Source organism: Mobula hypostoma, chromosome 11 (genome assembly GCF_963921235.1).
Source record: "Mobula hypostoma chromosome 11, sMobHyp1.1, whole genome shotgun sequence".
Taxonomy (NCBI): Eukaryota; Metazoa; Chordata; class Chondrichthyes; order Myliobatiformes; family Myliobatidae; genus Mobula; species Mobula hypostoma.
The window spans coordinates 35361520-35381012 of record NC_086107.1 but is presented as its reverse complement, the minus strand read 5'-3'; the positions used below and the strand labels follow the sequence as shown (position 1 = coordinate 35381012).

The 19493-nt window shown below is 41.2% G+C and overlaps 1 protein-coding gene across 1 annotated transcript in view; it reads left to right on the top strand.

Annotated features, from left to right (window-relative positions):
- The window catches only part of LOC134354260 (serine/threonine-protein kinase BRSK2-like), a 1028846-nt gene that overhangs the window by 916969 nt on the left and 92384 nt on the right, over nt 1–19493 (top strand). Inside the window, 1 exon segment of the mRNA XM_063063164.1 lies at nt 1776–1824. Coding sequence (XP_062919234.1) covers nt 1776–1824 — 49 coding nt within the window.

Sequence of the window (19493 nt, the reverse complement as noted above, 5' to 3'; positions counted from 1 at the left end):
ACCGGTTACAGGGAGAAGGCAAGAGAATCGCTTTGAGGGGGAAAATAAATCACCCATGAATGAATGGTGGAGAAGTTCAATGGGCTGAATAGCCTAATTCTGCTCCTTTGCCTGTGATCTTTTGGGATTACAAAGGAGCAGCAAGAAGAAGGTTCACAATTGTATATAATCCCCCTACCGTCTACGTTCAACGTCTACCGTTATGCAGCAACTGCTCTTCCCTGTTGCAGAACTCTTGGGAGCTGTGTACTGACAACCTTCATCACTGTGCATTCTAAATTGGCCACTGGTAATGCCCCGACCTCACATGGCAGATCCTGTGGCCCTTTTCGCAGCACTGGCCCCTCTGACATTGATTGGTCTAACCCCAGAGAGTTACTCAGACAGAAGTTCCAAAACTGCAAACTATGCCAACATCAGCACGAGGGATTTCCACTCTCATTTCCACATTTTCCTGATTTGGCAAATACATTTTTGATCTTTCATTATTGTTGTGTCGAAACTCTCAAGCTCAATCCCCATCAGCATTGTGGAAGTATCTTAACGCAGAGGACTGCAGTGGTTCAAGAAGGTGACTCACCACAACTTTTGCAATGGCAAGTAGAGATGGTTTTGCTAGTGATGCCCATTTCCCAATGGTTGAAAGACTAAAGAAGTCTGAAATGCATTCTTGAGCTAGACTAAGTGTTATTATTGCAAGATTGCACCAATGTAAGAGTTAAAGGGGAAATCGTATATTTTAGTCTGTTGTAAAAAACACAAGTGGGAGCTAAAAACTAATTTTTTTCTCGCTACTTTTCATACAAATTTTTAAAATTTATATGAATAATACAGATTAGTTTAATTTTCAAATTAAATTAATTAAAATAGAAGTCATGTAGGTGTGAGTGTATTGAGTATCTAAAAACTTTAAATCCAATTTCAGATAGTGCTAGCATTTAGGGTGCCTCTGGATATTACATTTCTTTCATCGGGCAAGCTCGTCATTATAATAATTACACCACTGATATTTGAAAATTTCCAAAGTTCTTTGGAGTAAGTCATGAGATCTCTCATTTATTAAAAGTGAAAAAGTTAATTTGAAGAAGCACTCTACTTTTAATTAATCTATTCTCACTTTCCGACCACCTCAGATCACTGCAGAAACTGAGGCCTTTAAAGTTCCTCATAATGGTGGCATTAAGAGCTGGTGTTCTAGATCACCTATGCTCACATCAGTTCAAATAAGGCCCATCTTTCAAAGGCAACTAAAATTTTTTTTCATTAGATGGACATTTTCAAGCCTCACGTTTCACTGCATCTATCAACTAGGTCAGATTAAATTTATTTATTAATCTCATGTGCATTCAAACATACAGTGAAATGTGTCATTTGCATAAGCAGCCAACGCGATCTGAGGATGTGCTGGGCGCAGCTTTCAAGTGTTGCCACGCTTTTCAGCGCCAAGTCAAAGTGGAGCCAAAGTTAATAAATAATTTAACTCCATTCTGTTAAGAAACACGGATGTTATGAATTCTAACATTTTTCTGACAATCATAAAAATTTTATTAAAGGCAATCTTTGGTTATTATGTTCTTTATATTTCTCTGTATTTGATTTTTGACATAATCAACAGCAAAACATATTGAACCAATTATTGAAACTGCTAAAATAATAAAAACTTTGCTCAATAAATGTTATAGTTTTTGATAGCATTTCACATGAAGGTGTAAAACTACTAATATGTTGGTAGTTCCACATATGATCTGAACCTATTTTTCTAATCTTTCTTACAGTACCTACACCAGAGGAGATGTCGAGCCTAACTCCAGAGTCTTCCCCAGAGTAAGTAATTATCTGTCCTGAAGTTCAAACCTCTGCATGAACGATGATGGACCACAGTTTAGATATACAGTACCGTAGAAACCATTTTCAGCATGTTTTTGTCCTCTTTGTGGTGATATAAATTACCACAGAATGTCTAGAAATTACAGTATTATGGTCTCTCTTCTCCTAGTTAACATTTTGTACTTTGACTAGCTGTAAAGTTACCTTGAGTTAGTGATCTGAGGTAGGTCAATTATTATCATATTAAAGGCAAGGCAGGCATGAGCAATGCTATTTTCTTGTATTTTATACCTTTGGGAGGCTTCTAGACCTGCAGATTCCCAGAAACATAGCAGTTAGGCAAAGAGATTTAGGTTGGCGGACTGCCAATTTCTGTATTAACCAGTTCATACAATTTGTAAAAATGACAACAGGACTGCCTTTTCACTGAGTTTATTGCAGCTTTCTGTTCATAAGACCAAGATCTCTTTCCTTAATAAAGTCGGTTTCTCTTTTGAAGATGAGCTAGCAGCTTTGAAGTCATTGTATTATTGTCAACCATGACCCAGTTGGCTTCAGAACCCACTCCGTTCCCTTGACCTAACAAATCAGAGGTGGTGTGGCGCTGATGTCACATTTTCACTTTGAGATGTAGAAGATCCCATGATACAGTTTTAGTAACCAACAGGGACGCTATATCCAGTGCTCTGGCAAATGATTATTCCCCCAAACATCTTTACTAAAGCTGACTATCTCATCTGATAACATTGGATTTTGTGGTTGTTTGCTGTGTGTATTTTGGCTGTATCTACATAACGAACATAATCATATTTCAAAAGGACTTCATTGGCTACATTTTTGGAAGTACTAAAGTAGTAAAAGTTGCTAAATAAATGCAACTCTTTTGTTTCTTTATGTGACCGCTCTAGTGTTTCATCCTATATTTCTAGAGACCTGTTCTGTATATGACATGACAACTGTTTCTGTGGCAATAACCAAATTGCTATGATTTCTGTAATTACAGCAGGAGGAAGATGGGTTTAAAACTGATTTTAACTGCTGAAAAGCAGGTTATATAACAAATCATTGGGTTAGATATGAACTTGTTCTGCTTTAAAGTATTTAACCTTGTTTTGATAGCCAAAGGACTACTGTTGACTGAATACTTTATATCTGGTAGAGGAATGTAAATGCTATTATTCTGACATTCAGATACCAAGTTAGCCTCTGTTTCTATCCACGCAATAATTAATTTTGCTTTGACAGAAATGTAATTTCTATTTTGTTACTTCTACTTCTCACAGACAACTCTGAGAAATGTTTCCTCACTCAATTACTCATTTTTCATATTAGATATAGAGAGTAAGTTTTATCAGGCCACCTGCTATTGTGACAAAAACAACAGAAACTGGCCATGCACCTCAATAAATACTCAAGTTAAGTGGTGTTTTTAAGACAGCCGCATTTTCAAACAAAAACCCATTTGTTATCTTTCACTTTAGTGCAAAGCTGTTGCTACACAACTCATTAATTCACTTTTCAAAGCTGCTCACAAATGCTCCATCAGCTGCAAACTGCTGATGACACTATTTCGTGAGATAGTTTGGACAGAATCATTGCATCTTGCTTAATCCAGAAATCCATATTTCATGTACTTCACAAGTAACTGCTAATTGCCATACCTGATGACGCTTTCATCTCTTTTAAATATTTATCAGTTTGCAATCAAATCTATGCTTTTGTAATGATCAGTGGCTTGTTAGAGTTATAAACCCGCCAAGTTCACTAAAATTAAAACTAATAAAACCAATTTTTCCAGACCCTATGGCATCATGGAATGATAGAATGGTAGGCTGTAGATGTTCCTACACTCAGTTTTTGTGGCATTAAAAGAGTGTTGCAAATCACTCTGATCCTGTTTGAGAAAGTCACATAAAGATCCAAAACTTCAATTGTATGTTTCACAGCCAGTTAATCCCAGTAAAACATAGCCAGTAACATCTCTGTAAGTACACAACTGCAATATAAGGAAGACTGTAATCAAGATCAAATTCAGGTGTGCACATGTATACTGCCAAATGAAACAACATTCCTCCGGACCAAGGTGCACAACACAGTACATATAACTCACCCATAACCTGGGAGACTCCCAGCCTCCCCAAGGATTACATCTGCACCAGGTGCACTGAGATGAGGCTCCTGAAGGACCGTGTTAAGGAGCTGGAGATGGAAATTGATGACCTTCGGCTAATTAGGGAAAGTGAGGAGGTAATAGATACTACCTATAGAGAGGTAGTGGATAGCACCCCTGTGATAGTCCCCCTCAGAAATCGATATATCGTTTTGGATACTGTTGAAGAGGCAGACCTGACAGAGGAGGACCACAGTGAACGAGAGTCACTGTGGTCCCCACATCTGGCACTCCAAGCACAACGCTAATCCTAGATGCATACCTCTAGTGCTACTGTTTGTACTAAATACCAAAAAACTGTAACTTACTCCGTTACTATGAGACTCAACGGTCGCAGGAAGCCTCTTCCCGTCTCCACCGAAGCCCGTTGAGCCAAAGCCCTTTCACTCTGCACCCTCTCACTCCGCAGCCCGCTCCGACGCTACCCGCTGGATATGGCGGTTTTCTTTTTAAACTGTTCGCGCTCAACCAGCTGACGTCACAAGCCTGCGCAGTCTGGCCTCTCTCCTACTCCAAAAATAAAATGTCTTCTTGCTGGAAATCCTTAGCCTCTTACCGCTGTCTTCTTGATCCGAAGAGAAAAAGTCTGCGACTTTCTTCCTCTTTTTAAACTGTTCGCGCTCAACTGGCTGACGTCACGCACCTGCGCAGTCTGGCCTCTCTCCTACTCCGAGAAATAAATTGTCTTCTTGTTGGAAATCCTTAGCCTCTTACCACTGTCTTCTTGATCATGAGGCTAGGGATTTGTAAGTGGCCATGATTTAGATTCCTTCGACAAAGCAATCAAGGCTCACATCTAGGGCCAGCTTCGTTTGCAACTTTTGTCATATGACTAAACGTTTGCCAACGCATGTGCTGGCTTCTGAAGTCAAGTGAAGTTATGTCACATGCACAAGTATAGAGCGATACAGTACAATGAAAAGCTTGCTTGCTACAGACAACGCACAGAATACAAATTATACCACACAGTGAAAAAGAAGAATAAAAACAGTGCAAAGAAAAGACACATGTCTGTGGTAGTGCAAGAGGTGGTTCTTAGTGTTTCATTGCTGAAGTAGTGTTTAGCGTTTTGCAGGTAGGGTCAAGGACCTAATGATTCCTGTTCCTGAATCTGGAGGTATGAGACCTCAGTTTTCAATACCTCTTACCTGACGGAAGCAGCAAGAAGAGGGCATCGGTTGGATGGTGGGAATCCTTGATGATTGACATCACCTCCTTGAGGTAGCACCTCCTACAGATGCTATCAGTAGTGTGGAGGGCTGTGCCTATGCTGAACCATGCTGTGACCACAATTCTCTGTCATTGCCTATGTTCCTGCGCATTGGAATTTCTATACCAAGACATGATGCAACCAATCAGGATACTACCAAAGGTGCATCTGGTAAAGTTAACAGATTATTTGATGGTCTGCCAAATCTCCTTAAGCTGCTAAGAAAGTGGAGGCACTGGTGCATCTTCTTCATGATTGCATCTGTGTGTTGGGCCAAGATATTAATGTCCAGGAACTTGAAGCTGCTTAATCTCTCACCTATAATCCACTAGTGAAAATTGGTATGTGGTCACCTAACTTCCCCTTTCTGAAATCAATGTATTAGCTTCTTGGTTTCATTAATTGTAAGGGCAAGGTTGTTATCATGGCACCACTCAAACAGATATTTTATCTCACTCCTGTACACTGACTCACCGCTACCCAGGATTCAGCCAACAACAGTGGAGTTGTCAGCAAATTTATAGATGGTGTTGGAGCTGTGTGTAGTCACACAGCCAAGAGCATAAAGTGAGTAGCGCAAGAGGGCATGCAGCCTTGAGGTGCATTTGTGATGATGGTCCGTAAGGAGGAGATGTTGCTGATCATCATTGACTGAGGTCTGCTGGTGAGGAAGTCAAAAAGCCAGTTGCAAAATGAGGTACAGATGCCCAGGTCTTGGAGTTGATGATAAGTTAGGAGGGAGTGATTGTACATACAATGAACTGTAGCTGGTATCCAGATGATCCAGAACTGAGTGGAGAACCAATGGGATAGCATCTGCTATTCACCTGCTATGGTATCAGGCAAACTGAAGGGGATGCATGTCTTTTGTGAGGCCAGAGTTGATTTACTTTGTAATTAACATCAAGAAGCACCATTTTAATGCAACTGGAAGGGAGTCATTGAGGCAGTTTACCATTCTATTCTTGGGCACTGATAAATGGCAACCTTTTGAAGCAAAAGGTAACCTCAGAGCACAGAAACAAGAGGTTAAATATGACTGTAAATACCTCAGCCAACTAGTCTCTAGGTATCTTCAGCTCTGTGCCAGGTTTGGCATCTGGGCTAGACTCCTTTCACGGTTCACCCTCTTGAAGGATGCCCTGATGTTGGCTTCGAATTCTGAGATCACAGGGTCACCTGGAGCCATGAAAGCTCATGTAGGTGTCTCATGTTCTCCTGTTCAAAGCATACATAAAAGGCATTGGCTCATCCAGAAGAGAGGCACTGTTGCCTCTTATGCTACCTGTTTTTGCTTTGTAGGAAGTGATAATATGCAAACTCTGCCACAATTCTCAAGCGTCTGTCAGTGTCTCAAATTTAGTCCAGCATGGTCTCTTTGTGCTCGCACTTTCCAACAGAGTTTGGCAATCTGGGCCTCTGGCAAGCTCCATACCACCATGTCAATCATTTGCATGCAGGGTAGGTATATGACCCCATGTACTGATGATACAACTGGTCTTTCCAGGTGCCCACTTTTGGATAAAAAGAGTACCATAACATTTCAAATGAGGGAAAGCTGTGAAATATCTGCAACAAATTCCATGACAAACACACAGAAATACACCACTCTCCACTCCACCCTGAGACTAGATCTGAGCATTGCATTAATTCACCAAGACAAACCCCTTGCTTCCAACTGCTTTCGTCACTTCACCAATTCCCAGACTGATCTGAAGACTCCTTATTCCTCCTAAGGCAGATTTCATGAGTATTATCAAAGAAAATTCTCTCTAAGTCCTCCTAAAGTCTGTCACTATTCTTTTGCAGAGCATGTTCAAGTTTGTGTCCTTTGCAAACTCTATTCCACCTGTTGTATTTTGTGTGATGGGTCAATCATACTTCATCAATTAAGTGCTCAACAGTATAGCAAGGGGCTTGACTTGCTAACAACAGGAATTCTGCAGATGCTGGAAATTCAAGCAACACACATACAAGTTGCTGGTGAACGCAGCAGGCCAGGCAGCATCTCTAGGAAGAGGTGCAGTCGACGTTTCAGGCCGAGACCCTTCGTCAGGACTAACGGAAGGAAAAGTGAGTAAGGGATTTGAAAGTTGGAGGGGGAGGGGGAGATCCAAAATGATAGGAGAAGACAGGAGTGGGAGGGATGGAGCCAAGAGCTGGACAGGTGATAGGCAAAAGGGATACGAGAGGATCATGGGACAAGAGGTCCGGGAAGAAAGATGGCGGGGGGGGACCCAGAGGATGGGCAAGGGGTATATTCAGAGGGACAGAGGGAGAAAAAGGAGAGTGAGAGAAAGAATGTGTGTATAAAAATAAGTAACAGATGGGGTACGAGGGGGAGATGGGGCATTAGCGGAAGTTAGAGACGTCGATGTTCGTGCCATCAGGTTGAAGGCTACCCAGACGGAATATAAGGTGTTGTTCCTCCAACCTGAGTGTGGCTTCATCTTTACAGTAGAGGAGGCCGTGGATAGACATGTCAGAATGGGAATGGGATGTGGAATTAAAATGTGTGGCCACTGGGAGATCCTGCTTTCTCCGGCGGACAGAGCGTAGGTGTTCAGCAAAGCGGTCTCCCAGTCTGTGTTGGGTCTCGCCAGTATATAAAAGGCCACATCGGGACCATCGGACGCAGTATATTACCCCAGCCGACTCACAGGTGAAATGTTGCCTCACCTGGAAGGACTGTTTGGGGCCCTGAATGGTGGTAAGGGAGGAAGTGTAAGGGCATGTGTAGCACTTGTTCCGCTTACACGGATAAGTGCCAGGAGGGAGATCAGTGAGGAGGGATGGGGGGGCATCTCCCCCATTTCACGTACATCTGCTCTCACTCCATTCTCCCGCCACCCCACTAGGAATAGGGTTCCCCTGGTCCTCACCTACCACCCCACCAGCCTCCGGGTCTAACATATTATTCTCCATAACTTCCGCCACCTCCAATGGGATCCCACCACTAAGCACATCTTTCCTCCCCACCTATCTCTGCATTCTGCAGGGATCGCTCACTACGCAACTCCCTTGTCCATTCGTCCCCCCCATCCCTCCCCACTGATCTCCCTCCTGGCACTTATCCATGTAAGCGGAACAAGTGCTACACATGCCCTTACACTTCCTCCCTTACCACCATTCAGGGCCCCAAACAGTCCTTCCAGGTGAGGCAACACTTCACCTGTGAGTCGGCTGGGGTGATATACTGCGTCCGGTGCTCCCGATGTGGCCTTTTATATATTGGCGAGACCCGACGCAGACTGGGAGACCGCTTTGCTAAACACCTACGCTCTGTCCGCCAGATCTCCCAGTGGCCACACATTTTAATTCCACATCCCATTCCCAGTCTGACATGTCTATCCACGGCCTCCTCTACTGTAAAGATGAAGCCACACTCAAGTTGGAGGAATAACACCTTATATTCCGTCTGGGTAGCCTCCAACCTGATGGCATGAACATCGACTTCTCTAACTTCCGCTAATGCCCCACCTCCCCCTAGTACCCCATCTGTTACTTATTTTTATACACACATTCTTTCTCTCACTCTCCTTTTTCTCCCTCTGTCCCTCTGAATATACCCCTTGCCCATCCTCTGGGTCCCCCCCACCTTGTCTTTCTTCCTGGACCTCCTGTCCCATGATCCTCTCGTATCCCTTTTGCCTATCACCTGTCCAGCTCTTGGCTCCATCCCTCCCCCTCCTGTCTTCTCCTATCATTTTGGATCTCCCCCTCCCCCTCCAACTTTCAAATCCCTTACTCACTTTTCCTTCCGTTAGTCCTGACGAAGGGTCTCGGCCTGAAACGTCGACTGCACCTCTTCCTAGAGATGCTGCCTGGCTTGCTGCGTTCACCAGCAACTTGTATGTGTGGGGCTTGACTTGCTGGTGGTATTTGGCTTGATAACCAAAGAGGGATTCCACCAATATCTTCCAACCTGAAATAGCACTAAGTACCAATAGTTAGGTCAATAACTCTTGCTCCGTGTGCAAGACAATCCATTCCGTGAGTTATTCAGTACACATTCTGAATGTGTATTTAAGTTCCCATGGTTCACAGATCTCAGAAAAAAAATTCTGTTTTAATGGAATAATTTTACGTGAAATATGGTTATTATGATCTAGTTATTCTATGAGGAAGTAAGAACAAATCTTTTTCAAATCAATGAGGTTGAAAATTTCACATTTTCTGTGGTACACTATTGTTGACTTCATTTGGAGCATAAAACTGCCTAAATTACCACTGAAAAATGAGAAAATGTATTTCCCAGGGGCCACTTAGACACCCAGAAAAGGTCCTGGGTTACTCCTATTTGAGTTGAATTGATTTTCACCATCATAGTTTCTCTGTTTTTCAGAGATATCTGTTGAAATTTCTAGCCTAAGGAATGTATATGGCCGATGATGTTCATGGTATTTCTTTGAAAAGAGATCCGATTAGTCCCTTGCTCAGTTGTTTACTCAGAGCCTGCACATTTTATGTTTATTCAGTTGTCTATTTGCAGGTTACTGTAGAATCAGTTCCCCTTTCAGGGTTGTAGTTTCTGATTACAACAATTTGGTGCATAAATTTTCTTTTCCTGATTTACTGTTTTGTTCTTTTTCCAATTATCTTAAACCTATGTCTTGGGGCTATTGAACCTTTAGCGAAAAGAAACTGATTCTCCATATTCTCTTTCAAAATCAAACCTTCTGTTATCCTTTTGGTATTTGAGATGAATGGCTGTCTCCCTGGTCATTGGATCTTATCACTTGTGCTATGTTAGTAAACCTATCCAGGCACTGAAGTCTTCATAATCCGGTGTCCAGAACTGAACACAGGACTCTAGTCAAGGCCTAGCTATTGTTTTATAAAGTGTTAACGCTTTATTCTTGGCTTTTACAAACCATATAAAGTCAAAGATCATCTTCTCAAGTTGTCCTGTCACCTTCACCTTACTAATCCTACACCTCTTCCAAAACTGTAGCATTTGGAATTGCATCGCCCCTCCGACCAAATTTACTCATTCCATGGTTCTGTGTTAAATTTAATTTGCCATGTATCTGACCATTTCACCAACAGTAACTTGCATTTATGTAGGACCTTTAATAAATCTTTCTGAGTGCTTTCAAGCAAAGTCCTGTCTGATGTTTGTCATCATTTCTTGCAATGCCATTCCCTTTTTTGTGTCATCTCAAATTTCTTACCCCGGACACCTTCAAGGGGGAAGTGTTCCCATCTAACCTATTAATTCCTTTCAAAACCTTGAAAGTCTCCTTGCAAGTTAGCACCAGTACAAGTTGCCAGGTACAGGAAATGCAATCTACTTTATGTAACCTCTCCAATTTAACCTTTGGAGCAGTGGTAAACATTTAAAGAGCTGTGCTGTGCCTGTTCCAACACAAGCATTTTCCCTTTGAAAGTGTCATGCCTCAGTCTGGAGCCATGGAATGATACAGCTGAAGCAAACTGTCTTTTGCAGTTGAGCTATCTGGTTATGAAGGCTAATGTTCTCCTCATTCTCCATGATTAGTTTTTGGTAACCGACTTAGCCCTTTTAACCGACTGCCTGTGCAGACCTCTACATCAAGGGTCCCCAACCTTTTTTGCACTGCGGACCGGCCGAACTGGGTGTTGGGGGGGAGGGGGTAGGCTTGCCAATGGACAAGAGTAGCAGTCAAATACGTTGTGTTTACCCCAAAAAGACTACCATGACCATGAAGCCCTGTGCAGGCACCTGCGTGCGCATGCCTGTGCGTGCCGATTTTTTTCTACAAATCGTTTTTGGTGATTCTGTTCGGTGGGGGGGGGGTGTTAATCATGACTGGAATATAGGTGATAGGTGGCTAATACACTCAATTTCATTTCTAAAATGGTTTATCTAACGAATTTAATATTAAACACACAGCACATATTTTCCTCGCATGAATATAGTGATAAGTCAATTATCAGGGGAGGACAGGGGAGCTTGAAGTAAGTGTTGAACGAACTTCCAGCAGAAGTGGTAGAGGCAGGTTCGATATTATCATTTAACGAAAAATTGGATAGGTATATGGATGGGAAAGGAATGGAGGGTTATGTGCTGAGTGCAGGTTGGTGGGACTAGGTGAGAGTAGCGTTCGGCACGGACTGGAAGGGCCAAGATGGCCTGTTTCTGTACTGTAATTGTTATATGGTTATATAAGTCACTTATAAGTCAATAGCATCATAACATTTTAAGTAACGTTTGGATGTTAAACACACAGCACATATTTTCCTGGTATGAACATATAAAATCATTGCAACACACCAATATCGCTGAATCAGTGGGAGCCCTGGCCTTGTTCCCTGCAACAAGACAGTGCCATCGAGGGGTGACGGGAGACAGCGATACTCGAAGGAGGTTCCTTATATCCAGTCTATTCCGCAATTTAGTTTTCGTTGCATTCATTGCAGAGATATGATGTTGGAAATGGAAGCAACGTTTTCAGTGCTTTCGTGGCTATCTCAGGATATTGAGCCTTGACTTTGATCCAGAATGCCGGCAGAGATGTTATGTGAAACATACTTTTCAGCCCGCCGTCATTTGCAAGCTCGAGGAGTTGATCTCCTTCCCGCGCTGACATAGATAACGCATGGGTAATGACTTCGCGTGCATTCAAGCTCAACAGTGGGCGTGACAGGGAATGAGGAAAGGTGCAGCTGACTCATATCGCCAAATCATATCGTTCCCTCGCAGCCCAGTAGCACACGCTTTGCGGCCCAGCACTGGTCCGCGGCCCGGTGGTTGGGGACCACTGCTCTACATAACTAGACTGTCGCCGACATCTGAGTGAACAGTGTATGTATCTATAATAACTGACACCTCACTGTTAATAACAAATTTCATCATGTTTTCAGTGATATATGCCAATAAAAAATGGAAAAACACAAAAATGTTCTCACCATTAATTGGAGTTCCCCAGCGGACAAAGTTCAAGTCAATTTTGCAGTTTTATTGCTATTGGAATAGAATATTACCATGAACTAATTGAATCCAGGGCGTTATTTAATTAATTCCCGAGGTAATGTAATCTTTAACCCATTTTTCACACAAATGAGCAATTAATTAAGTTTTGGAGATAAAAAAATGCAACTTTAGTTCTTTCAAGTTTGTTGTAGCATTTCTACACTGACAGTAACTGTTAACGTAGAGTTTTCAAATCTCAGCTTCTCACATCTTAATTCACATGACAATTGAAAGAAGAAAAAGTGGCTGTAATATCTGAATCTTTAATAAAAAGTGGTACAACTGGAACTGCCCAGTCCATCAGGTCACTTCGGAGGATTAAGAATTAAATATAGTATCCCTTCTCCGCAAAATTCATCAGAATCTGAAACAGGTTTAATATCGCCAGCATATGGTGTGAAATTTGTTAACTTTACAGCAGTAGTACAATTAATTGGATGATAAATAAATGTAGAGAAAAATATAATTACATTAAGTATGTCTATTAAATACTTAAGTTAAAATAAATTGTGAAGAAAAAACAGAAACAGTGTTCACGGGTTCAATGTCCGTTTAGAGATCAGATGGCAGAGGGGAAGAAGCTGCTTCTGAATCGCTGAGTGTGTTCCTTCAGGCTTCTGTACCTCCTTCCTGATGGTAACAATGAGAAGAGGTCATGTCGTGGTTGGTGGGGATTGCTAATACTGAATGGACACCACCTTCCTAAGGCACTGCTCCTTGTGAAGATGTCTTGGATACTACGGAGGCTAGTACCCATGATGGAGCTGACTAATTTTGAAACTTTCTGCAACTTACTTCAATCTTGTGCAGTAGTCCCCAATCCCCTCCTCCCTCCCCCACCCATACCAGGCAGAGATGCAGTCAGTCAGAGTGCTCTCCACGGTACTTTTGTAGAAGTTTTCAAGTTGACACACCAAATCACCTCAAGCTCCTAATGAAATATAGCTGCATCAATATGTTGGGACCAGGTTATGTCCTCAGAGATATTGATACCCAGGAACTTGAAGCTGTTCACTCTCTCCATTTCTGATCCCTCTATGAGGATTGGTTTGTATTCCCTCATCATAGTTTTTGAAGTCCGCAATCAACTCTTTGGTGGTTGCTGACGTTGAGCTCAAGGTTGTTGAACAACAGTTCTTTAAATAGACTTTTGATTTGAATTTCATTTTATGTAGAGTGAAGCAGGAAAAATGAAGAGGAATGTATCTGTATTTCTTTACTTGCTTACTTCTGGTGCAGCCTTGGCAGCCTAGGTGATAGTACTGCACACTTAAAGCAATCCACAGCCACTGGATTGCAGGGAAAACGGAAGAGAGGAACAAGTTTTTGGTTTTCACTGATGTTCAGGTTCAGTAAATACCTCTTTTGAGCAGACTTCACCACTTTCAATTGTCTATAGTGTACTCTCTTCACCTTAAAAGTCTAGAAAGGCACTAATATGAATCAGTGCATGAAAGCATATGCATACATCAGCAGCATCTGTAATGGGCAATAAAGAGCAGGCAATTCTGTCCGAGACCTTTCATCAGGACTTGATGAAGGGTCTTGACTCAAAATGTTGACTGTTTATTCACTTTTTATAAATGCTGCCTGACCTGCTGAAATCCGACAGCATTTTGTGGGTGTTGCTCTGGATTTCTAGCTCTTGCAGAATCTCTTGTGTTAATGTATCTACCAGTGGTTGGCATCTATCCCGAGTCACCATATGTTCTATATTCTTCAGAAAGTGAGGTGGTTATAAACTCCATTGGAACAAGACTTAGGCAGTTAGCTAATAAATGAATACAGTATGTAACACCCTTATCCTTGATAAGCTAATACCCATGACAAGTGGCAAACACTATTTGTTTCTGTCTGTGCAAAGACCTTAAACAATGGATCACTAATTGTACACATTCGGAAATGGTATTGCAGAGAAGGCCACATTTTTAGAGCATACCTCCATTATCTTGTGGATGGTGCAGACTTAAACACAGAACTCTGCTGACTGTAGGCAGTTCACTGAACCCCCGAATGTTGGGAAATGTTCAAATGTAAAGAAACTCTTAATGGTACATTTCCATACAAATGTGAAATGTAAAGCTAATCTTAGTCAATGGAACTTAATGCTTCCCCTGCCATATGACATCTTCAGCAGTTTAATCAGGTTATCAAAGAATGGTACACTATAAAAGGAGGCAATTCAGCCTGGCAGTTCTGTACCAATTAATTCGAGCCGTTATCATAGATAGTCCTACTCCACAGCTTTTTCCCCAGAACTTTGTAACATTCTTTTAATACTTAAGTATTTATATAATTCATTTTTAAAGCTTCTTTTGAACCAGTTTCCACCAATCTATTCGGCAATTCATTCAAATTCTAACTACCGTCTCTGTAAAAAAAAAAGTTCATCGTCATGACATTTGTCTCTTTTGTCAGTTGACTTCAATCTGAGCACAAAAGCAAAGCAATGTAAATGCTGAAAATATTCACATGTCAGATGTCAATGCTGTCATACCCAGGTATTTCCAAGATTTTCTGTTTTTATTTTAAATCTGAATCTGGTTGTTACTGACCTTCGAGCTGTGGAAACTATTTTTCTTCATGTATCTAATCTCTTAATGGTTTTACATTCTGCTGTCAAACTTCTCTTTACTTTTGCTTTCCAGGGAGATCAATCCCAGTTTCTCTGGTCTATCTAGGTAACTATGATCTCTCAACCCAAGAAATTTTCCAGTAAATCTCTACCCTATGCCCTGCAGAACCTATGTGTCCTTGCTTAGCCCAAAATTAGATACAGTATTTGAACTAGTGATTTGAATAGTTTTATCATATCTGCTGGCTCTTGATAGTGCTTTTGCCTGTAGCTTTTTTGTCAATTCTTTTAGTTTGTTAGGCTCTCAAGCTGCTATTAAATATTTCTGCACAAATACTGTCAGATTTCTTTGTTCTTCTATCCCTCTGAAGTAGGCTGTTTAGCTTGTATTCTATCTCACCATTCCTTCCAAAATACATCACCTAATGCCTTTTAGTGTTAGTTTTTATCTAATACTAACTTGTCCACATTATCTTGCTCTTTAATTATCTTTATTGTTCACTTCACTTCCTTGTTTTTGTGTCATTGTAAGTTTTGAAATTTTGGCATGTATCCCAATTTCAAGTGTCAGTCATGTGTATATTAAAATCCACTGCAGTCCTATAGCCATCTGGGGAATGAATCAAGATGCCGAAATCCTGTCCAGTGTAGAGCTGTTCACTGCAACTGTCTGTTTATGATCTCCTTTTGCTTCTTTAATCCAAAACATTTAATCGCTATGTATTTTACGAGTTGCATAGCTGTCATTGTTATGTCATCCAAAAATACACCATTAACAATTTATTTAACCTCTTTAATGTGCTAAAACATGCCAAGGTGCTCAACAAAGCCATTAAATTAGCTGAACACATTTTGCTCTCAGTAAATCAGTCGCCTTTCCATTTGTGTCAATTTTCTCCTGGACTATTGTTTCCAAAAGCTTTCTGGCTAGGAAAACTAAGGGGATTGGTCAGCAATTGCCTGATTTATTTTTCTCACTGCTTTTGAATTGAGTGTTTTGTTTGCAGTCCTTCACTCCTCTTCTGCTGCTTTCTGCATCTGAGGATGATGAGAAGATTATGACCAGAACTTCCACTATTTCTATCCTTGTTACTTAAAATATATCCATACAAAGCCACTTGATTTACTTAGTTTTTTTACACTCTATCTATTTTTATCTTATCCAGTATATCAAGAACAAAGCCCTTTTCTTTAGGAAATCCCTGTGCAAAGTACTCATTTGGTACATTAGTTGATAGATTTCCATTGATAGGTCTCAATTTTGATTTCTGCTCTTTTTAACAGCCCATTTAATGCTAATCTGCCTTTTGAAAGCTGCACAGTTCATTTGCACATTGACCGTTCATCTTATTTCATTCTTTCCCATTTTTAACACTATCTTTCTGTAAAATATGTATTCAGCCTGATGTTCTTTTGCATTGCAAAGCTGCCATTTGCTTTTGATACGATTGTCATCGGAGAACCTCTGGCTTTTTTTCCTCTTCCTTTTTCCTTTTGGGGAATTACCAAGAATACATGTCAACTATCTCCTTGAAAGTTTTCCTTTTATTTCACTGCTTTTCTAATTGTTAGTCTTTGACTCCAGTGTACCTGGGACAGATCTCCTCAGTTGATTGAAGTTGTCATCCATTTTTGTTCCCATTTTTTTCTTGTCATTGTTCAGAATTAATCTAAACCTTGTATACTGTGATTGTTATTCCAAATTTGCTCAACCATCTTCATACTTCATCCACTTTGAGTTCAACACTGCAATTTTTGCTTTTGTTCCTAGCAATGTATATCTAAGCAGCTCGGTTCCCTTTGAGAAATATCTGGTGTGACTGGACTCATTACTATTTTCATGCTACTTCTGGAAGTTCAACAAGCAAAAATCTGTTTGGCTGTTAACAACCAACAAGAGAACAAACTAATATTCATTTCAATTTAAACCAGATGATAAAACAGGTTGAATACAACCATAAACACAGGGAAATCTGCAGATGCTGGAAATCCAAAGCAACATGCACAAAATGCTGGAGGAGGTATCTCCCTCTTTTCTTCTCGGTCCTGAAGAAGGGTCTGGGCCTGAAACATCGACTGTTTACACTTTTCCACAGATGCTCCCTGACCTGCTGAGTTCCTCCAGCATTTTATGTGTCTTGCTTTAAATACAACTATATTCATTCCTGTACCCACTCCCGTTCTGATGTGTTGGTCCATGGCCACCTCTTTTGCTGCAATGAAGCTGCTCTCAGGGTGGAGGAGCAATGCCTCATATTCCATCTATTTAGCCTGTTGGCAAGAACTTCGATTTCTCCTTCCCGTATTTTTTCTCTTTTTCTCTATTTTTCTCCTTTTTCCTTCCCCATTCTCTTTTCTTCTATTCCACACTGTGGCCACCTACCTCTTCTCCTCACCTGCCTATCACCTCCCACTGGTGCCTCTTCTTTTTCCCTTTCACCCATGGTCCACTCTCCTCTCTTACTAGACTCCTTCTTCTCCAGCTCTTTACCTTTCCCGCCCACTTGGCTTCAACTATCACCTTCTAGTTTGTCCTCCTCCCCATCCCCTCACCTCACCCCACTCAGCTTCCGGTGAGGATTTCTGGTTAAGATTGCGCCAGCGAACAATGATTTGTCAGGCAACATCTTCCAGATAGTCGATCATTTCAGTTTTTCTACAGCTTCTACTTGTTCTTTTTATCTTAATTTAGTTTTTGAAACTGTTGGAGCCTGTGACTTACAGTCTGTAGTTCGATCAGGTGAGCTAGCACTCTGCTGTCCCCAAGAAAACTCCAGGAGAGAAATGTGAGCACAAGCTACCACGAGATGAGGGGCCATGATCAACTATATTTCTCACCGATTAAAGCATTGAGGAAGATTGAAACATCAAGGTTTACTTGGAGGAGAGCAAGCAGTTCTCGGAGGATCCGATGGGTTCAATTGGCTTTCATTGTAGGGGCCGATAGGTTCAAGTCGCTTCCCTCAGAGAGGCCAATGGGTTCGAGTCACTTCCCTCGGAGGGGCCAATGGGTTCGAGTCACTTCCCTAGGAGGGATTGATGGATTCGAGTCACTTCCCTCGGAGGGGCCAATGGGTTCGAGTCACTTCCCTAGGAGGGATTGATGGATTCGAGTCGCTTCCCTTGGAGGGGCCAATAGGGTTGAGTCGCCTTCCTTGGAGGGGCCAATAGGGTTGAGTCCCTTCCCTCGGAGGGTCAGGTGGGTTCGAGTCGCTTCCCTCGGAGGGGCTTCTTTTAGTTATATGTTTCTTTCGTATTCTCACCCATTCTTTTTTGGTGCTGATTGGTGGTGTGGGAGTTGGGTGATATGTTAGTTTTTGGCAAAGGAGGGGTTAGGGGGTTTAGGTTTGTGAGTTTTATTTATTTTGCTTTTCATGCGGGGGGAATTGATGTTCTTTCTTTCAACTACTTCAATGGTTTCTGTATTTTATGACTACCTAGAGAAGGCACATTTCAGAGTTGTATCCTACATACATAATTTGATAATAAAATGAACCTTTGAACCTTTGGAACCTTTCTGGCATCTTCCCCCTCCATTTCCAGTCTCGATGAAGGGTTTCAGCCTGAAACATTGACTGTTTATTCATTTCCTGACCAGCTGAATTCTTCCAACATTTCATGTGTATAGTCTGCATTTTCAGCATCTGCAGAATCTCTAGTGTTTTAAGTATTAAGAACCTAATTTAGCTTGTTAATCTAAATTTATTTTATGTTTCACATCTTACTTTTGACATTATTATGGTCTGTGTACATTTGTCCTTCAACACTATTTAACAAATTCTGGTTTCTGGCTTTTTATTCTTCCTTTCCAATCTTCATGAGGGGTCTCAGCACAATAGGTTGACTGTTTATTCTTCTCCATGGATGCTGCCTGACCTGCTGAGTTCCTCCAACATGTTGAGTGTGTTACCCTGTTTAACAAAAGCAAAGATAAGTGTTAAAGATGACCTGCCCCACATTCACAAAATAATGATCTGATTTAATAAAACTCTTCACTGTAATTCTATTCAAACTTGCATCCAATTGTTAATCAAGCCATCTTGATTAAGGCACAGCATATAAATATTTTAAGATTAGTTTCTCCTACTGATGTGGAGCAGAAGCTCCCAAAAGAGTCGTAATGATTTTATGAGGTGCACGGATTGTATGCAACTCGTAGTTTCTATTCTGAGGGTAACTTATCTCCTAGTCAATACTCAAGTTTTGTTCAGTTCCCCTTTGGTTAGTTAGTAAAGTGAAGTAGATTTTCTTCTCATGGAGCAATTACACTGCAGGAATATGTTCCCCTCTAAGTTTAATCTCTAACGTGCTTCACATCTTGGCACTGATGCCATTCCAGCTGCATTGCAAGGGTCACCAACTATATTCATTATCCAAAACAACAGCAGTGGTGCCCTCTTAATCAGCTTTTTGGCTGCTGATAGAGCAGTAACAGGCTGGAACATTGTAAATGGAAAAGATGAGGTAATGTAATAGTCCACTTTTTAATTTCCTCTGATGAGCCCACAGTCAATTTTGGGACTCAGTGAGCCTCACAGTACAATCAGCTTTGTTAATTGAGCATTAAAAGCAGAGCGTTTATTACCATGCGGCAGTCATAATATTCTGTTGGTGGGTCTTGAAGTTCAGTATACGCAGCTGTTTTCATGATTACCATCAACATTTTTGAGAATTTAAAGATATTCAGGAAATACATATTAACATAATATATCCCAGTGCAGATTTAACAGATTTTAAATCAGGCCATTGTATCTGT